This window comes from Haliotis rubra, unplaced genomic scaffold (assembly GCF_003918875.1).
Source record: "Haliotis rubra isolate DU_JTF1 unplaced genomic scaffold, ASM391887v1 Scf1342, whole genome shotgun sequence".
NCBI classification, from domain to species: domain Eukaryota; kingdom Metazoa; phylum Mollusca; class Gastropoda; order Lepetellida; family Haliotidae; genus Haliotis; species Haliotis rubra.
This window is the reverse complement of record NW_025765273.1, coordinates 74,002-100,545: the sequence shown is the minus strand read 5'-3', so window position 1 is coordinate 100,545 and position 26,544 is coordinate 74,002. Positions and strand designations below refer to the sequence as shown.

General features: G+C 42.2%; 1 protein-coding gene and 1 long non-coding RNA gene across 2 annotated transcripts; both read left to right on the top strand.

Moving 5' to 3' along the window:
• The first annotated feature begins 152 nt into the window (after positions 1-152).
• LOC124267869 (plancitoxin-1-like) lies at positions 153-26,544 on the top strand. Its single transcript, XM_046702858.1, has 8 exons — positions 153-303; positions 4,646-4,826; positions 6,213-6,291; positions 9,161-9,322; positions 11,104-11,301; positions 16,739-16,845; positions 20,145-20,270; positions 22,410-26,544. The coding sequence occupies exons 1-8, from the start codon at positions 218-220 to the stop codon at positions 22,569-22,571; spliced, it is 1,101 nt and encodes a 366-aa protein (XP_046558814.1). The 5' UTR covers positions 153-217; the 3' UTR covers positions 22,572-26,544.
• Positions 21,099-21,334, top strand: LOC124267870. The gene is made up of 2 exons (XR_006896145.1): positions 21,099-21,129; positions 21,236-21,334. It is a non-coding gene; the product is annotated as an uncharacterized LOC124267870 (long non-coding RNA).

Below are 26,544 nucleotides of genomic sequence, written 5' to 3'. Positions count from 1 at the left end.
TATTATTTTTGTAGCAATATATCCGTACATTTAAGAATATTACTCTACAAACATACATTAAACGAAGGGTCCAGTCAAACCGGATTCAAATCCTTATGCCCAAGTCAATGGAAACTGGATCCAGATTGAAGAATGAAAAACAAGTACAACAAACGAGAACTCGTGATTGCAGACGAAGCATTACTGGCTATAGATACTGTTACTGTTTCTTGCCAAAATGTTAGCTGTTGTTGTTTTCTTGTGTTCTGTTTCCAGTGCATACAGTGTACAATGCATGTCTTCAACTGGAAAGCCAGTGGATTGGTAAGTCCAGAGTTGATTTTCCATCAATATCACAAAAGAGCCGTGGATCTCATCTCATCGCCGAGCGCCCGTGTTTACAAAAATTACAGGAAGTAACTTGAATTATTCTAGGCACCTAGGTTCTGGCGATTTAGCACCCGGGTACTTGCCTATGTGATGAAAATTGCTATTTGTATCCTGTGATCTAACTAGAAGTTCATGATAAGAGTTTGTCATGTTAAATTAAAGGGGTTTTTTTCAATTGTTATGTCATTTCATGACAGGGATCTCGTAATGTCCGACCTTTTGGTCACGCCTACCTCAATGATCATTATCAGTGTATATGAGACTGAGTTTCGTGTTAAATATGCTGTCAAAGTATGCTCGAGACATCGTCAGAAAGGTATGTATTTTTTTTCAAATTTCAGACTGGTATATAAACTTGACCACCTTTTGATATTATTGAATTGTTACACTTAAGAACACAACATGCAACCCACATTTCAAGGAGAACCCAGTTTGGAATTGTCTCCCCTGATGTGGATGATGTGTTGACAGATGAACGTTAAACAGTGTTATTGGGAACACAGGGCTCCAGATAACTTTTGGGGGTGCGAGTGTACTTACACATCATATTGCAAGCTCCGAGGTCATCAAGTGAAGTGGTTACCATGTGAAATAGAAGCACTTTCCATCGCTTTAGCTGTCAAACACTTCAGCCCTTACATGATCCAGTCAAAGCATAAGACTTGTGTTCTCACTGACAGTAAGCCTTGTGTGCAAGCCTTTGAGAAATTGTGCAGGGGAGAATTTTCTGCCAGTCCACGAGTGTACACATTCCTCTCCATTGTGAGCCACCATCAAGCATCTATTCGTCACCTTGCAGGTGCCGCAAACCTGCCTTCGGATTTTGCAAGCAGAAATGCACCAGATTGCAATGAACCTACTTGTCAAATTTGCTCTTTCGTGGCTCGTACGGAAGATTCGGTTGTCCGTATCACTTCCATTCAGGACTTTATCACTGGAGAGTCAAGATTACCATTCACAAGCAGAGCTGCCTGGAAATCCATCCAGTCAGAGTGCAGTGATCTTCGACACACATGCCCATCTCACTCAAGGTACACGTCCGTCCAAGAGTTGACTAACATCAGGGCCGTTAAACGTTACCTACAGGTCGCTTCCATTGCGCGGGACGGCTTACTTGTTGTTGTCAAGGAGGAGCCTTTCACGCCTAACAGAGAACGGATCATTGTACCGCGTGAAATTGTCAGCGGATTACTGACTGCCCTGCACATTCAACTCAATCATCCGACCAATCACCAGATGAAACAGGTCATACAGCGCTACTTCTATGCCTTGGATCTTGACAAGACTATTGAAGACACCACTGCCAGTTGCCATAGATGTCAATCACTTCGCAGTTTACCACATACAGTGATCCAACAGTCCACTGGAGACCCGCCTGATACTATTGGAATCAGTTTCAAGAGCGACGTTGTTCGCCGCGAACCGCAATTCATACTTGTAGTCCGAATGTGTCACATCTCTTACACTGTCCTGTCTACTGATGACGAAGCGCCACGACACACTCCGCAGCTCAATTATTGCTTTGTGCAGTGAAGTTCACCCAATGGATGGACCGCCTGCTGTCATTCGAACTGATCCAGCTCCCGGTTTTGTAGCCCTTGTTAATGACAGGTTTATGAAACAAAATGGTGTAGTAATTGAAATCGGGTCGAAGTCAAGAACAAGAATAAGAACCCAGTTGCAGAAAGAGCTGTTCAAGAACTCATAACTGAGTTACTGCGTCAAGACCTCAGTGCAGTTACGTCTCGCCCCTCAACCTTTCTCTTGCCACTGCACGCCTGAACTCACGGATCAGAACCAGAGGTTTCTCCGCCAGGGAAATGTGGACACAACGCGACCAGCACACAAACTCTCAGTTGCCTATACATGACATGGATCTAATTCTTAGTCAACATGGCCAACGCGTGTGTCCAATCATTTATCAAGTGAGAAGTCTAAGACTCCCACCTCAAGCAGGGTCTGACACCTGACATTGATGTAGGAAGCATAGTCTACATTCACAGCGATGGCTCCAAGTCCCGTGCCCGTGATCGCTACATTGTCACAGCAGTTGACAATGACTGGTGCAACGCTCAGAATTCACCGGATCACAACTTCAAACACTTCCTATAGAGTGAAAAGTCGGAGGTTACTCTGTTACAAAACCTTCACTGCAACAAGCATCCACTTTGTCGGCTGATCTTCAATATCTGCCAGTGGGAGATGAACATGACAGATTCCCAAAGTCTCTACCTCCTCCTCCTCAACCTCCTCCTATACCAGATGTCATCATGGAGCCCCCTACACCTGCAGAGAGAGCTGACCCTATTATGCTGACATGAATTCATACCCGTGTCGCACTACTGGTAACACTGACTATCCAGAAGATACTTCAACAGACTCCCCTATCGATCAATCAGAACCTTCTATGTCTCCAAAGTTGCGTCCGGTCCAGTCGCAATCGCCAGATGCCATGCCACCTCTCAGACTATATCCTTTACTAGAGTAATGTGTGTGAGCATCCTCTGGTGATACTGTGTTGCATATATCGGTTGCTTTATGTGATGGGGCAGAATAATCCCCGAGACTGGAGGGCAGTCTACTCAGTGATGGTCTCTCATTTCCTTTTCAGTTTGTCAGTGTTATAATCCACCTCTACAGGACATATTTGTTCCAAAGAGTCTAAACGACAATTTACCATTTGTTTACTGTTATTTGGTTGCCAGTTGGCAGTTAGTTATTAGCGAGTTAACACAATGACTCTAAGAGTTATCTCCCTTAAACTTAAACTCGCTTTCCCAGTTTTATGTTCGGTTCTTCGGTCTGTCTGTGTGTCGCCTTGGCTTCGACAATAAAGTGTTTGGATTTGATTGCACGTGTCCTGGCTGTTTATCGTGGAGGCGGAACCTTCTCCATTGGCGTACTGAGAATTTTGAAGGAGTACTGATCGTCAACATGTTTTTGTGTGAGTGAGTTGGTGATGTGGTTTGTCTGGACGATTCATCGATCACTATTTCCAACCATGTATTTGTATTTGAAGACGAGTGAGAAATAACTGAGCGACCGTGTGATGCGCGAAATGTTAGGTCCAACTGGATATAAATAGGAACAGTGTAGTTTTTAGCCAATCGAAAAATAGTGACGCATATCGTTGCATGGCAACGCAAGGGATTCCTACTGTTGGGGTTTCCTCATGTGTAAAATCGTGTTTCGCAAAAGAAACTTGACAAGTATTTATCCGAAATAGATTTCCATTTGCACGATACGCACGGAAATTAAATGTTAGACGTACAAAGGTATTTATGTGCGTACACGATACGCTTGAAATCTTATATTATGTCGTACTTGATTGATTTTGAGGCGTACATTACGCCTGTACGCCCCTTATCTGTAGCCCTGGAACATCTCAACACATTCCAACACATGCAAAGTGGATGACTTTGACAAACTTGCTCTTAAAGACGTTATACGTCAGTTGCACATATCAAATGAACCAGCCTATTTCATTTGGGAAATTGAATAAAAGGTGTTTGTGTGGGTGAGATTTAGTTTTAGCTGATCTATGTGTTCAGTTTCTGTTATAGTCTTAATATTTTGTGTGTTACAATATGTGATTTATGTGTCTGGGCATTACAGTCTGGCCTAGTGATTGAAAACTTTTCTTGATTGAAGCAGGATATTTGATTTTCCTTCCATGATATTTCCGCGAAGATCTGGGTTAGAATTGATCTTCAGCAACCCATGCTTTTCATAAGAAGCTGGGGCGGTGGGGTAGCCTAGTGGTTAAAGCGTTGGCTCATCACCCCGAAGACCCGGTTCGATTCCCCACATGGGCACAATGTATTATGCCCATTTCTGGTGTCCCCCGCCATGATATTGCTGGAATATTGCTAAAAGCGGCGTAAAACTAAACTCAGTCAGTCAGCATAAGAAGCTACTAACGGGATTGGGTGGTCAGGCTCGCTGACTTGGTTGACACTTGTCATCGTATCCTAATTGCGTTGATTGATGCTCAAGCTGCTGATCACTAGACTATCTGGTCCAGACTCGATTATTTACAGACTGCTGCCATAGCTGGAATACTGCTGAGTGCAGCGTTAAACAACAAACCAAACCCATCACTGATATTTTCAAAGCAATACATGACACTTATGCTACTCAGAAAACCTATGTTGATTGTGACTGTATATGTTCCAGCGATTTTATCCACAAATGTCAGTGATTGTCACCATATATTTTTGTCATTATCACTATATTTCAGTCCATAATGCATCATAATATGAACATTGTATTGCAGGTTCATCGTTTACAAGTTGCCGGAGCTGAGGTCCAACAAGTCGAACCCCATGCTGCGAGATGGGTATGGCCACTTCTACATGGATGTGCTAAATCCATCATGGCAGCTGTCCAAAGTCTCGATGAATGACACCAACCATGCTGTCTACAACACGCTACAGGCCATCTATGAGTCCAAGCCAGTGAGACCTTCCTTCCTTTCTTTCTCTGTCACCAAGCAGTGTTTCCCATTGTCTGACTATAGACTGGATATAAGACAGGGTGCCATTTCGTTGTTTTTTCAGTACCTGCACCAAGTACAACCTGGCTTATAGGTTTGGCTGCACCATCAAAATTTTGGTTGCACCAAAATATAAGGTCACTGGTTCTAAAAAGTAACATAAATTTTTATTTAGCAATTTTCCTAGCAGGTCCTCAGTATCCGATACATTCAACAGACCCTGACCCCATGATGATAAATGATTGCTGATTCTGTGTCAATTTTGCCTAACCTTAATCTATAAATCTCGATTATGTGATTACTTCTACAGTATTCACGAATGGTGTTTCAAAGTAACAGGACATTGGGTCCTGTAAGTTTCAGATGTCTGTCTGACCCACTGAAATTTCACAGGACCCATAGAATAAAATTAAACACACATTTCAGATTTAACATTTCTTATAATTGGCATTGAAATTATTAACCCACATAAGATTATAAACAGCAAACAAGTGTCACATGTCACATATAAAAACTTAAGTCAAAGACATTGTGAAATATACCGTCACACAGTGGGGCCGGTGGGTTGTAGACTTCTATCGGACCGTTGGCGAATCTGCCAGATTTGTCAGAGGGTCAGAAGCTATTCGTGAACATTGCTTCTACGTAACTGATTTATGAGTACACAAATATTTATGCTTGTAACAAGTCATGCAGAGAGAAAAGTATAACTTACAGTCACTTACTTCCCAATTAAAACACATGATGACAGTTATAGGATGCTGAAAGATTTATTGTCAACTGCACTGAGTGCAACCTGTTACTGAAGGTAACCTTCACCAGTCATTTTTAACATGTACCAGTGCAGGTTGTAAAGAGCGAAATCGTACCCTGTAATATATAATACTCCTGAGCACGGCTGGCCTAATTTTGCATCTAAGTTTCAACATAGGGTCTCCACATAATGACAACAATAAACAGATTGTCAACAAGTACTGACAAAATGAACAGATATGCCTACAAACAATTACAAAATAAACCCCTGTACGTGTTCACACACTAGGCTAGAGATCTGAAGGCTGCAAGTTAAATCCACTGAAATATAAAGAAGATTTTCAGAATCTGATTTTAAAGCGCATCCTGAAATTAGCATTGTAATGTGTGTAGTTCAAGAGGGTCTTTCGGTTGGATATCCCTGTGACAAAGGGATCATTCTATAGTATATCACTTGTCCCAGGGAGACAGTTTATAGGATATCCCTGGGATAAGGGGCGCATTCTGTAGGGAGACCCTCTCAGAGACTATTTTAGAAGGTCCAATAAAAGAAATGGAATTAGGTCACTGAGACAGGTTTACTGTTCTGTTGTAGACGGATGACTTTATGTACTTGATGTACAATGACGACGACCCTCACGACCAGGAGTCCCTCAACCATGGACACACGAAGGGTAGGTAGCACTCAGGGATTGTCCAGTCTCCCAAGTCATCTTGACTCTATCTCAGTCTCTCATGGGAGTCAAGAGCATATCATAAGGTGTCATTTTAAAAATAGAATATATGTTTATTAACTGATTAAGAAGCAATTAATGACCAATCATACCCATGTCAGTATGTGATATTGCATGATGATGAAATTGAACATTGATCATGTCAGTTTGCATTAAAATATTCAAGTATTACCTCAGTTTAATTCTAGTCAATCTGTTGACTGGATGTTGTGTCAAATGAACCTAACAGCAAAATTCACTTAAATATTTTTAACACAAATTGCATCAAATATGCAAGATTTCTGTGTCAATCCACTCCCTGCATATGTTAGGTCTCTCATTCAGTCTTTTTGCAGTAAGAGGTAGGGATGGTCAAGTGGACTAAGGTGCCCCAGAGTTATATCCCTCAGCCATTCCTGGATTCATATGTCATGTCTTTGAATCCCAGATACACAGAAATTATTATCTTTTTTCTCAGGATTGTACATTTGCATGCAGATTTCACCAAAGTGTTAAACATCTAGGCCCAGTGTTTCCCTGTCTTTGCACCCACATAGAGCTGACGAACTGTTTACAACTAAAATACTGTTCAATACAAACAGAAGAAGCAGGGAAGATTGTCTCCTCTTTGAGTTTCTGGAGATAATTGCTCTGCCAAAGTGGTTAAACTGCATGATATAGTCAGAACTGGACAACGAGCTTTCATTCATGTAGGGTTGCCTAGTTGTTAAAGCGTTCACTCATCACACCAAAGAACCGAGTTGATTCCCCACATGGGTACAATGTGTGAAGCCTATTTCTGGTGTCCTCTGCCAGGAATATTGCTAAAAGTGGCGTAAAACTCACTCACTCTCCTACTCATTCTTCACCAAGATGTCTGGGTTTGATTCCTCATATGAACTCAGTTTAGTAACTCATTTATGTTTGACTATCGATGTGCTTTTCCTTCCAGGCGTAGTGGCGTTTGACTGTTGATGTGCTTTTCCTTCCAGGCGTAGTGGTGTTTGACTGTTGATGTGCTTTTCCTTCCAGGCGTAGTGGTGTTTGACTGTAGATGTGCTTTTCCTTCCAGGCGTAGTGGTGTTTGACTGTAGATGTGCTTTTCCTTCCAGGCGTTGTGGCGTTTGACTGTAGATGTGCTTTTCCTTCCAGGCGTAGTGGTGTTTGACTATTGATGTGCTTTTCCTTCCAGGCGTAGTGGTGTTTGACTATTGATGTGCTTTTCCTTCCAGGCGTAGTGGCGTTTGACTATTGATGTGCTTTTCCTTCCAGGCATAGTGGTGTTTGACTATTGATGTGCTTTTCCTTCCAGGCGTAGTGGTGTTTGACTATTGATGTGCTTTTCCTTCCAGGCGTAGTGGTGTTTGACTGTAGATGTGCTTTTCCTTCCAGGCGTAGTGGTGTTTGACTGTAGATGTGCTTTTCCTTCCAGGAATAGTGGTGTTTGACTATTGATGTGCTTTTCCTTCCAGGCGTAGTGGTGTTTGACTGTAGATGTGCTTTTCCTTCCAGGCGTAGTGGTGTTTGACTATTGATGTGCTTTTCCTTCCAGGCGTAGTGGTGTTTGACTATTGATGTGCTTTTCCTTCCAGGCATAGTGGTGTTTGACTATTGATGTGCTTTTCCTTCCAGGCGTTGTGGTGTTTGACTATTGATGTGCTTTTCCTTCCAGGCGTTGTGGTGTTTGACTATTGATGTGCTTTTCCTTCCAGGCGTAGTGGCGTTTGACTATTGATGTGCTTTTCCTTCCAGGTGTAGTGGCGTTTGACTGTAGATGTGCTTTTCCTTCCAGGCGTAGTGGTGTTTGACTATTGATGTGCTTTTCCTTCCAGGAATAGTGCCGTTTGACTATTGATATGCTTTTCCTGCCAGGCGTAGTGGCGTTTGACTATTGATGTGCTTTTCCTACCAGGCGTTGTGGTGTTTGACTATTGATGTGCTTTTCCTGCCAGGCGTAGTGGTGTTTGACTATTGATGTGCTTTTCCTGCCAGGCGTAGTGGTGTTTGACTATTGATGTGCTTTTCCTGCCAGGCATAGTGGTGTTTGACTATTGATGTGCTTTTTTTGACTATTGATGTGCCAGGCGCTGTTTGACTATTGATGTGCTTTTCCTGCCAGGCGTAGTGGTGTTTGACTATTGATGTGCTTTTCCTGCCAGGCGTAGTGGTGTTTGACTATTGATGTGCTTTTCCTGCCAGGCGTAGTGGTGTTTGACTATTGATGTGCTTTTCCTACCAGATGTAGTGGCGTTTGACTATTGATGTGCTTTTCCTGCCAGGCGTAGTGGTGTTTGACTATTGATGTGCTTTTCCTGCCAGGCGTAGTGGTGTTTGACTATTGATGTGCTTTTCCTTCCAGGCGTGGCTGTTTGACTATTGTAGTGGTGTTTGACTATTGATGTGCTTTTCCTTCCAGGAATAGTGCCGCTTGACTATTGATATGCTTTTCCTTCCAGCCAGGCGTTGAGTGGCTTGACTATTGATGTTGATGTGCTTTTCCTACCAGGCGTAGTGGTGTTTGACTATTGATGTGCTTTTCCTGCCAGGCGTAGTGGTGTTTGACTATTGATGTGCTTTTCCTTCCAGGCGTAGTGGCGTTTGACTATTGATGTGCTTTTCCTGCCAGGCGTTAGTGGCGTTTGACTATTGATGTGCTTTTCCTACCAGGCGTGCCGGAGCGCGTTGACTATTGATGTGCTTTTCCTGCCAGGCGTGGTGGTGTTTGACTATTGATGTGCTTTTCCTGCCAGGCGTAGTGGTGTTTGACTATTGATGTGCTTTTCCTTCCAGGCGTAGTGGTGTTTGACTATTGATGTGCTTTTCCTTCCAGGCGTAGTGGCGTTTGACAAGAAGACTGGCTACTGGTTGGTCCACAGCACCCCTCAGTTCCCACGCTACAAGAACGAGAGCTACACGTGGCCCCCAAGTGCCCTGATCTATGGACAGAGTTTCCTCTGTGTGTCCTACAGCTACTCACAGCTTAACTCAATTGGTGAGGACTGTTGTGGAGGAACCATCATCTGAAGTGGGGCGGTGGGGTAGCTTAGTGGTTGAAGTGTTTGCTCTTCACGCCGAAGATCCGGTTAGATGCCCAACATGGGTACAATGTGTGAAACCCATTTCTGGTGTCCCCCGCTGTGATAGTGCTGGAATATTGCTAAAAGTGGCGTAAAGCTAAACTCACTCATTCACTCATGATTAAAATACAATGTACATGTTTAAGTACATGCATGAATAGGTAAAGTGATTTTCAGTGTTTTTCAGTATTTTTATTTGATTACATCCTTTGAAACTATGTCACCATTTCATGAATGTCGCTGTAGAATGATTAAGTCACACATACATGTTTTGCATGGTGGTTTAGCTAGTGGTTAAAGTGTTCCCTCGTCACCCCCAAGACCAGTTCAGATTCACACACATGCATAAAACATGAAGCCCATAGGTAATGTTGGTGGTTATTGCTGAATAATATCGTGCTTTGAAGTTTACACAGATTCCCGAACTTTGGTTGGTTGAGAGAGCGGCCATGTGATCTAAACTTCAAGGTTCATTACCCTTGAACCCTTCAAATCGTTCATACGTGTGTGAACGTTTTCGAGCCGATCTGGGTCATGTGAACTTTTGCCGGAACTACTTTCCGGGTTTTCCCCAGGATACTCGCTGTCCAGCTTGACGTAAACAACATAAATCATTTGCATTCACACTCCTTTTAATTTATACATATCACTTACTTGTTTTTGTACATAACAAAAAGCGTAACTGAGCACAGTGTTGCCAAAAATCTGACCGACAACGCGTCCGACAACAAGTCCCAGCCAGTGCGACCCTAATTTTCAAATTTCTGCTACGGTTTCAAGGACCCCAATGATCTTGCTGCATTTGGTGATACCAATTTAGCGAAATGATCCTGTTTCAAGTCACCCAATTTTGGCAATGTCACTTCTTCACTTACCAAAGCGGATTTCCAATTGCCGAGCATTGTTCCTTATCACAAGAGTTTAATCTCGCGGTTTTGGAGTTCTGCCCGTGATCTGTTTAAAACTGCTCATTAAATTTCACAATAAACAATCACAAATAAATAGAATACACCAACGAAATCTGCTTCCTATTCTCCACGCCGCACAACTTCGAAGTCGGTCAGTGTATTATTACGCAGTCAAACGAATCTGTCATAGTTTTATCCGTACAATGACAGTTTGTTAAAATGATATTGTTATTGATATTTCTTTCTGTTTGATAATTTCATTGATGTTATGCTTATGAAAGCAGTTTCAAACCTATTGACGTGAATTTGTTGTAATATTTTAAGGAATACTTTGAGAACTATTTCTTCAAGGGTTGGGATACATGTGTAAAAAAATCGCCAAATATACAAACATCGCTACAATACGGTCTTGAACAGAATGACATTACAACATTTTACAGGTATTAAAACACATCACTGTAAACAATGACCATGTAGAAGTGGGTAAAATACGTATGTGTAAACATCAAAGTGCGAAATTATAAGAATTGAATGTCACTTTGTGTGTTTGCACTGAAAATGAAAGCGATGTCAAAGCGTTGTTCAAACTCTCGTGTGAACTGGCTCGTAAACTCGCTTGTTCACACGAGTTTGAACAACGCTTTGACATCGTTCACTTTTCAGTGCAAACACACAAAGTGACATTCAATTTTAAAAGAAGCCTAGAAACACTCTCCCTGTCCTGTTAATGTGAGCTTTCCTTTAATTTGGTCAAGTAGTTTGACTGACACTGTTATTTAATCCCCCAGCCAAGCAGCTGTTTTTCAACTACATCCGTCTGTACGACCACTACACCCCCGACTCCTTCCTGCAAAACAACCCTGATCTGGCGTCGGTCATCAAGAACACACGGTTGGAGAAGCCGCCGTGGTCAAACAAGGTTGTCCTGTCATCGCTGTCAGGAACAAAGTTCACCAGCTTCGCCAAGTTCGAGAACTTCCATGCAGGTCAGTGTAAAGTTTGACTGTGATTTTGTTGAAATGTTTTCAGGATTAAGTCAACATTTGACTGGACATTCTTCTGTATCATTGCTACATCTTAAAACAATCTCCAATGACTTTGTGGATGGCATGTCCTAAGAACCCTACCGGATTTAAAGTCTGTTGTCTGTAGTCTGTAGTCTGTTGTCTGTAGTCTGTAGTCTGTTGTCTGTTGTCTGTAGTCTGTTGTCTGTTGTCTGTAGTCTGTAGTCTGTAGTCTGTTGTCTGTAGTCTGTTGTCTGTTGTCTGTAGTCTGTAGTCTGTTGTCTGTAGTCTGTTGTCTGTAGTCTGTTGTCTGTTGTCTGTAGTCTGTAGTCTGTTGTCTGTAGTCTGTTGTCTGTTGTCTGTAGTCTGTTGTCTGTTGTCTGTAGTCTGTTGTCTGTTGTCTGTTGTCTGTAGTCTGTCTGTCTGTAGTCTGTTGTCTGTTGTCTGTAGTCTGTTGTCTGTCTGTTGTCTGTAGTCTGTTGTCTGTAGTCTGTTGTCTGTTGTCTGTTGTCTGTTGTCTGTAGTCTGTTGTCTGTTGTGTCTGTAGTTGTCTGTCTGTAGTCTGTTGTCTGTAGTCTGTTGTCTGTAGTCTGTTGTCTGTTGTCTGTAGTCTGTAGTCTGTTGTCTGTAGTCTTGTCTGTAGTCTGTTGTCTGTTGTCCGCCTTGTTGTCTGTAGTCTGTAGTCTGTTGTCTGTAGTCTGTTGTCTGTTGTCTGTTGTCTGTAGTCTGTTGTCTGTAGTCTGTAGTCTGTTGTCTGTAGTCTGTTGTCTGTAGTCTGTTGTCTGTAGTCTGTAGTCTGTTGTCTGTAGTCTGTTGTCTGTAGTCTGTTGTCTGTAGTCTGTTGTCTGTAGTCTGTTGTCTGTTGTCTGTTGTCTGTTGTCTGTAGTCTGTTGTCTGTTGTCTGTAGTCTGTTGTCTGTAGTGTGTTGTCTGTAGTCTGTTGTCTGTAGTCTGTGTTCTGTCTGTAGTCTGTAGTCTGTTCTGTCTAGTCTGTTGTCTGTTGTCTGTAGTCTGTAGTCTGTTCCTGTCTGTAGTCTGTTGTCTGTTGTCTGTAGTCTGTTGTTGTCTGTGATCTGTTGTCTGTTGTCTGTAGTCTGTGATCTGTTGTCTGTAGTCTGTTGTCTGTAGTTGTTCTGTTGTCTGTAGTCTGTTGTCTGTAGTCTGTTGTCTGTAGTCTGTTGTCTGTAGTCTGTTGTCTGTAGTCTGTTGTCTGTAGTCTGTTGTCTGTTGTCTGTTGTCTGTAGTCTGTAGTCTGTTGTCTGTTGTCTGTAGTCTGTAGTCTGTAGTCTGTTGTCTGTAGTCTGTTGTCTGTTGTTCTGTAGTCTGTTGTCTGTAGTCTGTTGTCGTAGTCTGTTGTCTGTAGTCTGTTGTCTGTAGTTGTCTGTTGTCTGTTGTCTGTTGTCTGTAGTCTGTTGTCTGTAGTCTGTTGTCTGTAGTCTGTTGTCTGTAGTCTGTTGTCTGTAGTCTGTTGTCTGTTGTCTGTTGTCTGTTGTCTGTTGTCTGTAGTCTGTAGTCTGTTGTCTGTAGTCTGTAGTCTGTTGTCTGTAGTCTGTTGTCTGTAGTCTGTTGTCTGTTGTCTGTAGTCTGTAGTTGTCTGTCTGTCAGTCTGTTGTCTGTTGTCTGTAGTCTGTTGTCTGTTGTCTGTTGTCTGTTCTGTCTGTAGTCTGTTGTCTGTAGTCTGTTGTCTGTTGTCTGTAGTCTGTAGTCTGTTGTCTGTAGTCTGTTGTCTGTTGTCTGTTGTCTGTAGTCTGTTGTCTGTAGTCTGTTGTTCTGTAGTCTGTGGTCTGTTGTCTGTAGATCTGTTGTCTGTTGTCTGTAGTCTGTCTGTTCGTTGTCTGTTGTCTGTAGTCTGTTGTCTGTAGTCTGTTGTCTGTAGTCTGTTGTCTGTAGTCTGTTGTCTGTGAGTCTGTTGTCTGTTGTCTGTTGTCTCAGTCTGTTGTCTGTTGTCTGTAGTCTGTTGTCATGGTCTGTAGTCTGTCTGTTGTCTGTTGTCTGTAGTCTGTTGTCTGTAGTCTGTTGTCTGTAGTCTGTTGTCTGTTGCTGTGTAGTCTGTTGTCTGCTGTCTGTTGTCTGTAGTCTGTTGTCTGTTTTCTGTAGTCTGTTGTCTGTTGTCTGTAGTCTGTTGTCTGTTGTCTGTTGTCTGTAGTCTGTTGTCTGTAGTCTGTTGTCTGTAGTCTGTAGTCTGTTGTCTGTAGTCTGTTGTCTGTAGTCTGTTGTCTGTTGTCTGTAGTCTGTTGTCTGTTGTCTGTAGTCTGTTGTCTGTAGTCTGTTGTCTGTTGTCTGTAGTCTGTTGTCTGTAGTCTGTTGTCTGTTGTCTGTAGTCTGTAGTCTGTTGTCTGTTGTCTGTCTGTAGTCTGTTGTTCTGTAGTCTGTTGATCTGTTGTCCCTGTTGTCTGTAGTCTGTTGTCTGTAGTCTGTTGTCTGTTGTCTGTAGTCTGTTGTCTGTAGTCTGTTGTCTGTAGTCTGTAGTCTGTTGTCTGTTGTCTGTAGTCTGTTGTCTGTTGTCTGTTGTCTGTTGTCTGTTGTCTGTTGTCTGTAGTCTGTTGTCTGTAGTCTGTTGTCTGTTGTCTGTAGTCTGTTGTCTGTTGTCTGTCTGTCTGTTGTCTGTTGTCTGTAGTCTGTTGTCTGTTGTCTGTTGTCTGTGTCTGCTGTTCTGTTGTCTGTAGTCTGTTGTCTGTTGTCTGTAGTCTGTTGTCTGTAGTCTGTTGTCCTGTAGTCTGTTGTCTGTAGTCTGTTGTCTGTTGTCTGTTGTCTGTAGTCTGTTGTCTGTTGTCTGTAGTCTGTTGTCTGTAGTCTGTTGTCTGTAGTCTGTTGTCTGTAGTCTGTTGTCTGTTGTCTGTAGTCTGTTGTCTGTAGTCTGTTGTCTGTAGTCTGTTGTCTGTTGTCTGTTGTCTGTAGTCTGTAGTCTGTTGTCTGTTGTCTGTAGTCTGTTCTGTTGTCTGTAGTCTGTAGTCTGTTGTTGTCTGTAGTCTGTTGTCTGTTGTCTGTAGTCTGTTGTCTGTAGTCTGTCTGTAGTCTGTGGTCTGTAGTCTGTAGTCTGTTGTCTGTAGTCTGTTGTCTGTAGTCTGTTGTCTGTAGTCTGTAGTCTGTTGTCTGTTGTCTGTAGTCTGTTGTCTGTTGTCTGTAGTCTGTTGTCTGTTGTCTGTAGTCTGTTTTCTGTTGTCTGTAGTCTGTTGTCTGTTGTCTGTAGTCTGTAGTCTGTTGTCTGTAGTCTGTAGTCTGTTGTCTGTAGTCTGTTGTCTGTAGTCTGTAGTCTGTAGTCTGTTGTCTGTAGTCTGTTGTCTGTAGTCTGTTGTCTGTAGTTGTCTGTAGTCTGTTGTCTGTAGTCTGTTGTCTGTAGTCTGTTGTCTGTTGTCTGTAGTCTGTTGTCTGTAGTCTGTTGTCTGTAGTCTGTTAGTCTGTAGTCTGTTGTCTGTAGTCTGTTGTCTGTTGTCTGTTAGTCTGTTGTCTGTTGTCTGTAGTCTGTTGTCTGTAGTCTGTAGTCTGTTGTCTGCTGTCTGTAGTCTGTTGTCTGCTGTCTCGTAGTCTGTAGTCTGTTGTCTGTGAGTCTGTAGTCTGTAGTCTGTTGTCTGTAGTCTGTAGTCTGTAGTCTGTTGTCTGTAGTCTGTAGTCTGTTGTCTGTAGTCTGTTGTCTGTTGTCTGTAGTCTGTTGTCTGTTGTCTGTTGTCTGTAGTCTGTTGTCTGTAGTCTGTTGTCTGTTGTCTGTAGTCTGTTGTCTGTAGTCTGTTGTCTGTAGTCTGTTGTCTGTTGTCTGTAGTCTGTTGTCTGTTAGTCTGTTGTCTGTAGAATCTGTTGTCTGTTGTCTGTTGTCTGTTGTTGTAGTCTGTTGTCTGTTGTCTGTAGTCTGTTGTTGTCTGTTGTCTGTTGTCTGTAGTCTGTTGTCTGTAGTCTGTTGTCTGTTGTCTGTTGTCTGTTGTCTGTTGTCTGTAGTCTGTAGTCTGTTGTCTGTAGTCTGTTGTCTGTTGTCTGTAGTCTGTTGTCTGTAGTCTGTTGTCTGTTGTCTGTTGTCTGTAGTCTGTAGTCTGTTGTCTGTTGTCTGTTGTCTGTAGTCTGTTGTCTGTAGTCTGTTGTCTGTTGTCTGTAGTCTGTAGTCTGTTGTCTGTTGTCTGTTGTCTGTTGTCTGTTGTCTGTTGTCTGTAGTCTGTTGTCTGTTGTCTGTAGTCTGTTGTCTGTTGTCTGTAGTCTGTTGTCTGTTGTCTGTTGTCTGTAGTCTGTAGTCTGTTGTCTGTAGTCTGTTGTCTGTAGTCTGTTGTCTGTAGTCTGTTGTCTGTTGTCTGTTGTCTGTTGTCTGTAGTCTGTTGTCTGTAGTCTGTTGTCTGTTCTGTTGTCTGTAGTCTGTTGTCTGTTGTCTGTAGTCTGTTGTCTGTAGTCTGTTGTCTGTTGTCTGTTGTCTGTTAGTCTGTCTGTAGTCTGTTTTCTGTTGTCTGTTGTCTGTAGTCTGTAGTCTGTTGTCTGTTGTCTGTAGTCTGTCTGTTGTCTGTAGTCTGTTGTCTGTAGTCTGTAGTCTGTTGTCTGTTGTCTGTTCTGTTGTCTGTAGTCTGTTTTCTCTGTTGTCTGTAGTCTGTAGTTAGTCTGTTGTTCTGTAGTCTGTTGTCTGTTGTCTGTAGTCTGTTGTCTGTAGTCTGTTGTCTGTAGTCTGTTGTCTGTAGTCTGTTGTCTGTAGTCTGTAGTCTGTAGTCTGTAGTCTGTTGTCTGTTGTCTGTAGTCTGTTGTCTGTTGTCTGTTGTCTGTAGTCTGTTGTCTGTAGTCTGTTGTCTGTAGTCTGTTGTCTGTTCTGTTGTCTAGTCTGTTGTCTGTTGTCTGTTGTCTGTTGTCTGTTGTCTGTAGTCTGTTGTCTGTAGTCTGTTGTTCTGTTGTCTGTTAGTTCTGTTGTCTGTAGTCTGTAGTCTGTAGTCTGTTGTCTGTAGTCTGTAGTCTGTTGTCTGTAGTCTGTTGTCTGTAGTCTGTTGTCTGTAGTCTGTAGTCTGTAGTCTGTTGTCTGTTGTCTGTAGTCTGTTGTCTGTTGTCTGTAGTCTGTTGTCTGTTTTCTGTAGTCTGTTGTCTGTAGTCTGTAGTCTGTAGTCTGTTTTCTGTAGTCTGTTGTCTGTTGTCTGTTGTCTGTAGTCTGTTGTCTGTAGTCTGTAGTCTGTAGTCTGTAGTCTGTTGTCTGTAGTCTGTTGTCTGTTGATATTTGACTATACATAACCATAATTAGTTTATACCTAAAATATTTGCCACACGTCTACTTGAGCAATGTGAATAAATAGAGGATTCATTATGAGTGCTTTTGAAGATGGTTAATATCAACTGAGTCTTATTTAATTGGGCTTTGCCAAGCATTGTTTCCCTTTTCAGAAATAAATGCATCAAAATTGACATCAGTAATTTGTCAGAATCAAATGTATGAATTGGATTTCACTGTGTGAGACTCTGGACCTCAGATTTGTACAAGGACTTTGTGGCGCCCAGCCTGCAGAGTGACTTGATGACGGAGACTTGGCAGAACAGTGGCAGTAGGATGCCCTCCAACTGTACCGGCAAGTTTAAGGTAGGTCAATCTGTAGACTCCACTGGGAACAGTGATAGTAGGATGCCCTCCAACTGTACAGGCAAGTTTAAGGTAGGTCAGTCTCTAGACTCCATTGGGAACAGTGGCAGTAGGATGCCCTCCAACTGTACTGGCAAGTTTGGGGTAGGTCAGTCTCTAGACCCACTGGGAACAGTGACAGTAGGATGCCCTCCAACTGTACCGGCAAGTTTAAGGTAGGTCAGTCTCTAGACTCCACTGGGAACAGTGATAGTAGGATGCCCTCCAACTGTACCGACAAGTTTAAGGTAGGTCAGTCTCTAGACTCCACTGGGAACAGTGATAGTAGGATGCCCTCCAACTGTGCCGGCAAGTTTAAGGTAGGTCAGTCTCTAGACTCCACTGGGAACAGTAGCAGTAGGATGCCCTCCAACTGTACCGGCAAGTTTAAGGTAGGTCAGTCTCTAGACTCCACTGGGAACAGTGATAGTAGGATGCCCTCCAACTGTGCAGGCAAGTTTAAGGTAGGTCAGTCTCTAGACTCCACTGGGAACAGTGATAGTAGGATGCCCTCCAACTGTACCGGCAAGTTTAAGGTAGGTCAGTCTCTAGACTCCGCTGGGAACAGTGATAGTAGGATGCCCTCCAACTGTACCGGCAAGTTTAAGGTAGGTCAGTCTCTAGACTCCACTGGGAACAGTGATAGTAGGATGCCCTCCAACTGTACCGGCAAGTTTGGGGTAGGTCAGTCTCTAGACCCACTGGGAACAGTGATAGTAGGATGCCCTCCAACTGTACCGCAAGTTTAAGGTAGGTCAGTCTCTAGACTCCACTGGGAACAGTGATAGTAGGATGCCCTCCAACTGTACCGCAAGTTTAAGGTAGGTCAGTCTCTAGACTCCGGCTGGGAACAGTGATAGTAGGATGCCCTCCAACTGTACCGGCAAGTTTAAGGTAGGTCAGTCTCTAGACTCCACTGGGAACAGTGATAGTAGGATGCCCTCCAACTGTACCGGCAAGTTTGGGGTAGGTCAGTCTCTAGACCCACTGGGAACAGTGATAGTAGGATGCCCTCCAACTGTACCGGCAAGTTTAAGGTAGGTCAGTCTCTAGACTCCACTGGGAACAGTGATAGTAGGATGCCCTCCAACTGTACCGGCAAGTTTAAGGTAGGTCAGTCTCTAGACTCCACTGGGAACAGTGATAGTAGGATGCCCTCCAACTGTACCGGCAAGTTTAAGGTAGGTCAGTCTCTAGACTCCACTGGGAACAGTGATAGTAGGATGCCCTCCAACTGTACAGGCAAGTTTAAGGTAGGTCAGTCTCTAGACTCCACTGGGAACAGTGATAGTAGGATGCCCTCCAACTGTACCTGCGGCAAGTTTAAGGTAGGTCAGTCTCTAGACTCCACTGGGAACAGTGATAGTAGGATGCCCTCCAACTGTACCGGCAAGTTTAAGGTAGGTCAGTCTCTAGACTCCACTGGGAACAGTGATAGTAGGATGCCCTCCAACTGTACCGGCAAGTTTGGGGTAGGTCAGTCTCTAGACCCCACTGGGAACAGTGATAGTAGGATGCCCTCCAACTGTACCCGGCAAGTTTAAGGTAGGTCAGTCTCTAGACTCCACTGGGAACAGTGATAGTAGGATGCCCTCCAACTGTACCGGCAAGTTTAAGGTAGGTCAGTCTCTAGACTCCACTGGGAACAGTGATAGTAGGATGCCCTCCAACTGTACCGGCAAGTTTAAGGTAGGTCAGTCTCTAGACTCCACTGGGAACAGTGATAGTAGGATGCCCTCCAACTGTACCGGCAAGTTTGGGGTAGGTCAGTCTCTAGACCCACTGGGAACAGTGATAGTAGGATGCCCTCCAACTGTACCGGCAAGTTTAAGGTAGGTCAGTCTCTAGACTCCACTGGGAACAGTGATAGTAGGATGCCCTCCAACTGTACCGGCAAGTTTAAGGTAGGTCAGTCTCTAGACTCCACTGGGAACAGTGATAGTAGGATGCCCTCCAACTGTACCGGCAAGTTTAAGGTAGGTCAGTCTCTAGACTCCGCTGGGAACAGTGATAGTAGGATGCCCTCCAACTGTACCGGCAAGTTTAAGGTAGGTCAGTCTCTAGACCCCACTGGGAACAGTGATAGTAGGATGCCCTCCAACTGTACCGGCAAGTTTAAGGTAGGTCAATCTCTAGACTCCACTGGGAACAGTGGAGGTAGCCTAGCGGTTAAAGCATTCACTCGTCACGCCGAAGATCTGGGTTTGATTCCCCACATGGATACAAAGTGTGGAACATTTCTGGTGTTCCCTGTCATGATATTGCTGGAATATTGCTGAAGTGGCATAGAATTATACTCACTTACTCTAGCCTCAGCTCTCTAATCAGACCAAACAGGTTATGCAGATAAATGGAAAATCCCCTAGTTTTCCACCATTATTGACAACTTGCTATTCACAATAATGGGAAAATCAGCATTATGTACTCCATGGCAGTTTTTGGTGTTAATTTAAAAAATCCAAGTTTGGTACAGAAACGAAGCAGAATCGATTTAATGGCTGACATCTGATTGGTTCAAACGTTCGAACATCCTTCATTTTCATTGTGAGGTCACGGTTTATCTGAACAACCTGATACACAGATGCTATCAGATCTTCACACACAGACACATCACATTTAAGTAAATGATCTGATTTTAATGAGATCTTGTTATGATATAGCAAACATACTATGTTTAATCCACCCAAATAAGTAATACAATGTTCCTAGGTTGACTACTGTGTCATTCCTGTTCTGGGGGCGTTGGGTTAGCCTTATGGTTACAGCATCAGCTGGGTTCGATTCCTACATGGGTACAATGTGTGAAGCCCACTCTCTCATGCTGTTGATCACTGGATTGTCTGGTTCAGACTCTATTATTTACAGATCATCGCTATATATATGCATCATAAAACTAATCACTCGCTTACACTCACTCACTCACTCACTCACTCACTCACTCACTCACTCACTCACTCACTCACTCACTCACTCACTCACTCACTCACTCACTCACTCACTCACTCACTCACTCACTCACTCACTCACTTAATTCACTAGTTTGAATCTGTGAAACACACCATGTGAACCTTATCCAAATGTCTGTCCATCCCGATTCCGGAAAATTGCTAGAGTATTATTGCAATACTGTTCAAAATTGGGTAATAACCAGATTGGTTTAAATCTAGATATTGAAATCATATGGTTCTGTATCTATCCAAGTATGGTGATGATATGTTCTTTCACCTGTGTTTAACTTGCCGCCTTATGTTCTGTTACAGGTGTATAACGTGAAGTCCATCGTCTTGCCAGAGGGGATAGTTTTCAAGGAAACAAAGGACCACTCAAAGTGGGCCATCTCTCGCAACGGCACCAACTGGATCTGCATTGGGGACATCAACAGAGATGTGAGTAACCATGGCAACATGCTGATAAGCTGGTTCTAAATGTGTTTCAGACACCTTGCCACTGTCATTGTACCATTGGTGAACATTCCACACTGAAGTTTATTTCATTGAAACATCCACTCCAGATATCGAAACAACCTGTTCTATATGTCCTAAGTTATAAAAGGGAGTATTTATATGTTGATAAAAGCCTGGCCCATCCCTTTCAGGTGACGTATTTTAAGTCACACACTAGGGCTTCTACGGGTTCTTGAGGACGAGTCGGGTTTATCTGGACTCGAGTCCATTTTCAAGGACTCGAAAGGGGGAGATAACTCGAATTATTGGGTTACGTTGACGGACTGTCTGTCTGCCATGTGCAAGCAAGAGAGACTGTTAACGTCTAATATTAAGATAAGATATAACTCGAGTGCACAAGTCACAAAAATATACACATTAATTACATGCACAAAACGAAAGATATTTACACAATAAAACTGACATGATATAATTCAATTAACCACGTAGGTAAAGAGGCTGAGTAATTCTAGTTGTAATCACATGATGATGATTCAAATATTTGTTGCATTCACAAATACTGGATGGTATGAAAGACTGTCAAGCTGTTTGTTTTGGTAATCGACAGCAGCATTCAGAAAGAAGTAGTTCAAAATGGTGAGATAAAATATGTTGACTATCAAATCTAATTTTAGTTGCCATTTTGACAATCTGGCGCGCTTAGATAACGGGAATATACTCGAAAGACACTCCAGCAATTTTTCTGGCTGTATTAAAATTTTTGAAAAGTTTGTTCTTGTTGCGAGCAGACAGACCCCCATACCAACACAGAAATTTGTAGGTCAACACACTTTGAATAAAGGTTTGATAAAAAACTGTCATTGCAGTTTTCTCAATGCCTTGACAATAATAATGTTCAGAATCAGAAATTAGGCCAGTAACAGTGGCGTCATCTGCGAATTTCACAGTAAACAAATCATATATTGACAAGTAACAGTCATTGGTATATAAAACAAAGAGTACGGATGAAAGAACACAGCCCTGTGGAGCTCCAGTAGACGTTGAGAGAAAAGAAAATTGATAGCCATTGACATACTGAGTTCTATGTACCCTGAATTCTTTAACCCATCTGATAATGTTTTTATTAACACCTAGATTAAATAGTTTACTCCTCATAAAGTGTGGCTGTATGATATTAGTTGTTACAAGTCTGCAGATAAGAGTAAATATTATATGTCGTTTAAGATTTCATTTCTTAAAATGATTAGGTAACTATCTTAATAGACATTGAGAACGATAAAAAATCAAATATGTGGGCGTATCTTGATCTGGATAGTGAAAAGAGAAAAATAACCAAATGCCGCCTGTGCGGTATATCACTGCATTATGCAGGCAATACAACCAGGACGATGAGAAAAAACAAAATCTGTGACAAGTAAACATCCCAATACTGATTCTGACCAATAGAAAAAGGTTAGTCACATGACGATATGAAGTCGGAATGAAGTATATATGTGTTCACCTGTGTGATCGGAACACGTCATGCCGGTTACACTATCGTTTGCTTGAAAGGTATGAATTTCGAGTACTCGGGTCTGAGTCGAGTCTCACCACTCGAGTACTCGAGTCCAAGAAAATGGACTCGTTGAAGCCTATCACACATCCCAATATATACTCGCATCATTGAACAATGTATTGTGATGCACTGAAGCTTGGTGAACTCACAATGACTATTGTACTATTTTCTGCACCATACATTATGTTCACAGGTTTGAGAAAAGTGATAAATATCTCTTAATACCCACATGAATTGAGTTTTCCTCCTATATGAAGCCGATATGTAGTGATATGACCTCCCTGGTTGTGTGCCTGTGTGATTGTGTGCTTTTCGCATACCGCCAGAGTCAGCAATATTCTAACTGTAAACCTGTAAGTCTGGTCCAAACCCCATTTCTGGTGTCCCCCGCCGTGATATTGCTGGAATATTGCTGAAAGCGGCGTAAAACTGAACTCACTCACTCACTCTGGTCCAAACAATCCAGTGATTGATGTTGTGGACCACAGAGCTAACCAAGGTACAATCAGCCATCAGCCTGGACTAGAAGCCTCACAGGGGTGAACAGCCTGTGATTTTGTTTTCAGCTCAGCCAGGAGAAGCGGGCAGGTGGGACGGTCTGCTTCCAGAACTCCAAAGTGTGGACAAGCTTCAACCTGGCTGTCAACAGCATCGAATCCTGCCAAGTCAATGTCAGTAGATTCCATGGGCAGAGGGTTACACGTTTTGAGGAATACCGAGGACTTTGATAGGCCAGGAAGAGCAGTGGTTGCAAGTAGTATGAAGACTAATCACATCGATAGACTTGGTGATGAGTGTCAAATAAGACCTCCTACTTTGATAGTCACTAGCAGGTCTGTTTTGATTTCAACTTCTTTGTTCTTCCAATACAATATTTCAGTATAGATACAGGTACTCGCTTGATAAAGTTACCAGCTTCTGTACCAAAGTGAAGCTGAAGTCTACAAGGCGACCTATCTTCATTGATAGTTCTCCTTCTTGTGGATATGGAAAGGTAGCAATACGCTAGTCACAATATGTCACTCAATATGGAACAGACTTACAATCAGCATTACAAAATCAAGGGATGGGTGTTTTGTGATCTTGGTGTCGGAAGGTACGTCAGTTTGTGGTGTCTCAAAACTGCAGAATGGCTTTGCAATATAAAGTGTTCAATGGCTATTTTTATAGAAGAAATCATCTCAAATTTTAACTTTTATTTAGAAGACACTGTTTTATAGAATTGTCCGGTGACAGACCAAGGTGTCAGTGGTGATGGTTTTGGTACCTGCAGTTGAGACAGGTGTACTAGACTAAGTCGTCTCAGGATGAAGTGGCAGGGTCTGATGGTTATGTGGCTACTATATATGTTGCAATGTCTGGTGGCAATACAGCCACATAATGGCAGGGACCAGCTGCTATTTGACAAAACTGGGATTTACAGGTTAAAATATTTACCTCAGAAGCTTAGGCCTTAAACTGATTGCTAGATTTTTATTCCTTCTCATTTTATAACTAGTTTCTAGTCCCCATGTATTGTTACGGGTATCGACTTGTGAAACAATTCTCTGTTAAAGTCTTTCTCTCACTGATTTAATACACCATATACAATGTCCAAATAAAACAGTCATGCTTTATGTGATTAATATCTATTGACAGTTAATGTCCACAGATATTCTGACCAGTTTCTTTAATCACATCAAAACAGGAAGAACATAATATCCCTGACTAAAACGTCTCACAAACTGGATGAAAATCTAATATCAGTGTTGTTGTGGCCTTCGTGGAGTATATACTTACTCCAAGATCTGACTATCCGTTAGCAGGGGCGGATCCAGGGGTTGGGGTGTGCACACCGCCTCTCCCCCGAAAAATATTTCCCTGGGGGGCATTTCCCCCTAACCTTTAGACTTCATGATTAATGTGCATCCCCCTTCTCTAAGTTCCTGGATCAGCCCCTGCTGTAGACTTCAGTTTTGTAAATAATGGATTCTAGACAATTATATACCCCTACTATGTTACTGTTTTCTGTAAAACAACCTGTAACGTGGAAAGGTGCTATATAAATGGCCTATTATTATTATTATTATTGACATATACTCAAGAAAATACGCAATTTCATGCTCAGTATGGCGGATATGGTATTCAGTGTGTAACATGTAGATTGTCAATTCTAGATTTCGTACATGGCAGGATTTTATCTCATTCCTATGCAATAACAACTTTTTGTTATTTCTTTGAAACAATATGTACCCTATATATTTTCAGGATTCATTACTGGTGTATATCTAGTTTCTGAATTTGTCATATATCTTATATATAGTCAAGAATTCATGTTTACGTTTTATTTCTTGTAAATTATCTCACTATGGCATTGTGGCATTCTTGTTTACATGGAAGGTGATGGTGATCTATTGCAGACATGGGGGGGGGTGATGGTTTGGGGGGTTGTAGTTTTGACAGCACCCAACTTTTATTCAAAACCATGGCTCTGGGAGAGGTTTTGTTGACTAGATCTTTACTTTGGTGAATGTCTGTTTCAAGTTTGAAGCCTTCATGGAAAATGTTTGAGAATTATAGTTTTCCCCTACTTGATCTGCTCAGTTATGTTGCAATTCTTTGTGCAGAGTTCCATCCCTTGTTGTGCCAGGATGATGCTATATATTTACGTGATCTGTATATACATGTACCTCATTGGAGAGAAAGTAGAACTATGGCACTGGGAAGATCATATTTTTGTCATTTTTTGTTTTGTAGTAATGACATGAAACTTCAGGAATGTCAAAGATGCTTATTGTAATCAGTGAATTCTTCTATTTTTGTATAATTTGTATGTTCTTTCATGCTGTATTTTTACTCTGTATATGAGTTTTCTAAATGAAAAAAGTGAGCAGAACTGGTGTGATAGGACCTGCATGAGTGAGGATTTCCCACATGTCATGATGACATGCAGACTGGAATATATCAGTGTGCTATTAGGAAAACTGAGCAAAAATTCTGCTTCCCATAAACATAAAGATGACTTTTTTGTATTATATGAATTTTTGACAAATTCAACATATTCCCTTTATTGGGTACTGTAAGTTCAGTGACAGTTTTATATTTGACATACATGAATTGGCATGCATGAACAGGCAGCTGTGAACACCCACATTCACAGATCTTATCAGAATGCTTAAGGCGAGACTTTGAAAACTGGAGAGCAACAAATGACAGATGTTCTGGCTAGCATGAACACATACTGTATATCTCTTGACTCCAAGGTGTAGGTACTCTGTGACAGAGGGAGTGAGTCTGGGTCCATGACTGGGTATTATATCCTTTGTAGGGAATCAAGTGCAGGCCATCTGCCTGACCAATGGTAGACTAACGCTTAGTCCCTGAATATATATAATTTTGATAGCTACAAATAAACCCATTTAATTGAAAAGAAGCCCCAGTGAGTTAGGAAATTCAGGCTGAACCTGGGGAAATCTAGACTTGCTTCATTTTGGGCTTTAGCATTGCAGGGAGGGTTAGGCATTGGGGAACATAATGTGGTTCAGGGACTGTGAGACACACTAGACCAATGTCTGCTTTAGCCTCAAGGCTGCCCCACAACCCATGCTCCCCAACAAAACCAAACTGAAATATACAGTGTGCTTCAATCTCCTAAGGGACGGTGGCGTAGCCTGGTGGTTAAAGCATTCGCTCATCACGCCAAAGACCTGGGTTCAATTCCCCACATGGAGACAATGTGTGAAGCCCATTTCTGTGTCCCCTGCCATCATATTGCTGGAATACTGCTAAAAGCTTCGTAAAACTAAACTCACTCACTCACTTTAAATCTCCTAAAGTCTTTCATCTTGTGTATGTTTGAATATTTGGGTGTTTTTGGTGTCCTAGATTATAAATATGTTTGTAGCACCTCCATCCTATGAATCATATGTATTGCTTATGTTTCCATGACAGACCGATAAGTAAATCAACATTTTGAATGATGTCTCTTTTGAAAATAGTGCTTCACAGACATTTTTTTACACACATGACCAGTAAGTTTGATTACATTGTGCCGAGTGTGGTGTCAAAAGAGGAGGTAAATGTCAACATGTTCTATGTCTTGGCTTAAAACACCTCAGTCTGAATATGCATCAGTATTCCTGAGAGAATATCACTGTACAGAGTTGCGTCCCTTGGGCACACCAGGATATTATGATTGTGAGTTCGAATCCCACATTACCCCAATTATGTTTCACGGTTTGGGTTTCTCTGAAGTGGCAAGCATCAGAGACCGACATGACTTAGGGCTTTAGGCAAGGTTGTGTCCCTTACATGACTGGGGATCTGCTGTTCCTACATGTATGTGTGCACAAGGTAAACTGCAGGGGATAGGTGCCTGGGTGCTTCACAGACATGTGGAATGGTTTAATACAAGTTGCATGTGGAGAATCCTCAATTCCTTTTAAAACATGTACAAGGTAACTGAATGAATCTTACCATACTGTCTTACTGATCGTCAGTGTCAAGGTCAAGTATATTTGCTGATCTCTGTGTAGAACTAATGGAGAAATGTTCATTATCTCAAGTTAATATTTTGCAATAGTTTTGTAAACATTTTTACATTACCATCAAGCACATTGCTGTATACGTTTGTGGTTCTTAAGATCTGTGTATAGTTGATGTCTGTGTACCAGGTGTACAAGGAGAAAGTTTATATTTTAATAAAATATCTTCAAACCTTTA

What these genes read in the sequence shown, in the direction of transcription:
- LOC124267869 (XM_046702858.1), top strand. Translation starts at nt 218, where the DNA reads ATGTTAGCTGTTGTTGTTTTCTTGTGTTCTGTTTCCAGTGCATACAGT. An exon ending in ACTGGAAAGCCAGTGGATTG is followed by an intron (nt 304 to 4,645) that starts GTAAGTCCAGAG and finishes ATTGTATTGCAG; the next exon opens with GTTCATCGTTTACAAGTTGC. An exon ending in ACTGTACCGGCAAGTTTAAG is followed by an intron (nt 16,846 to 20,144) that starts GTAGGTCAATCT and finishes GTTCTGTTACAG; the next exon opens with GTGTATAACGTGAAGTCCAT.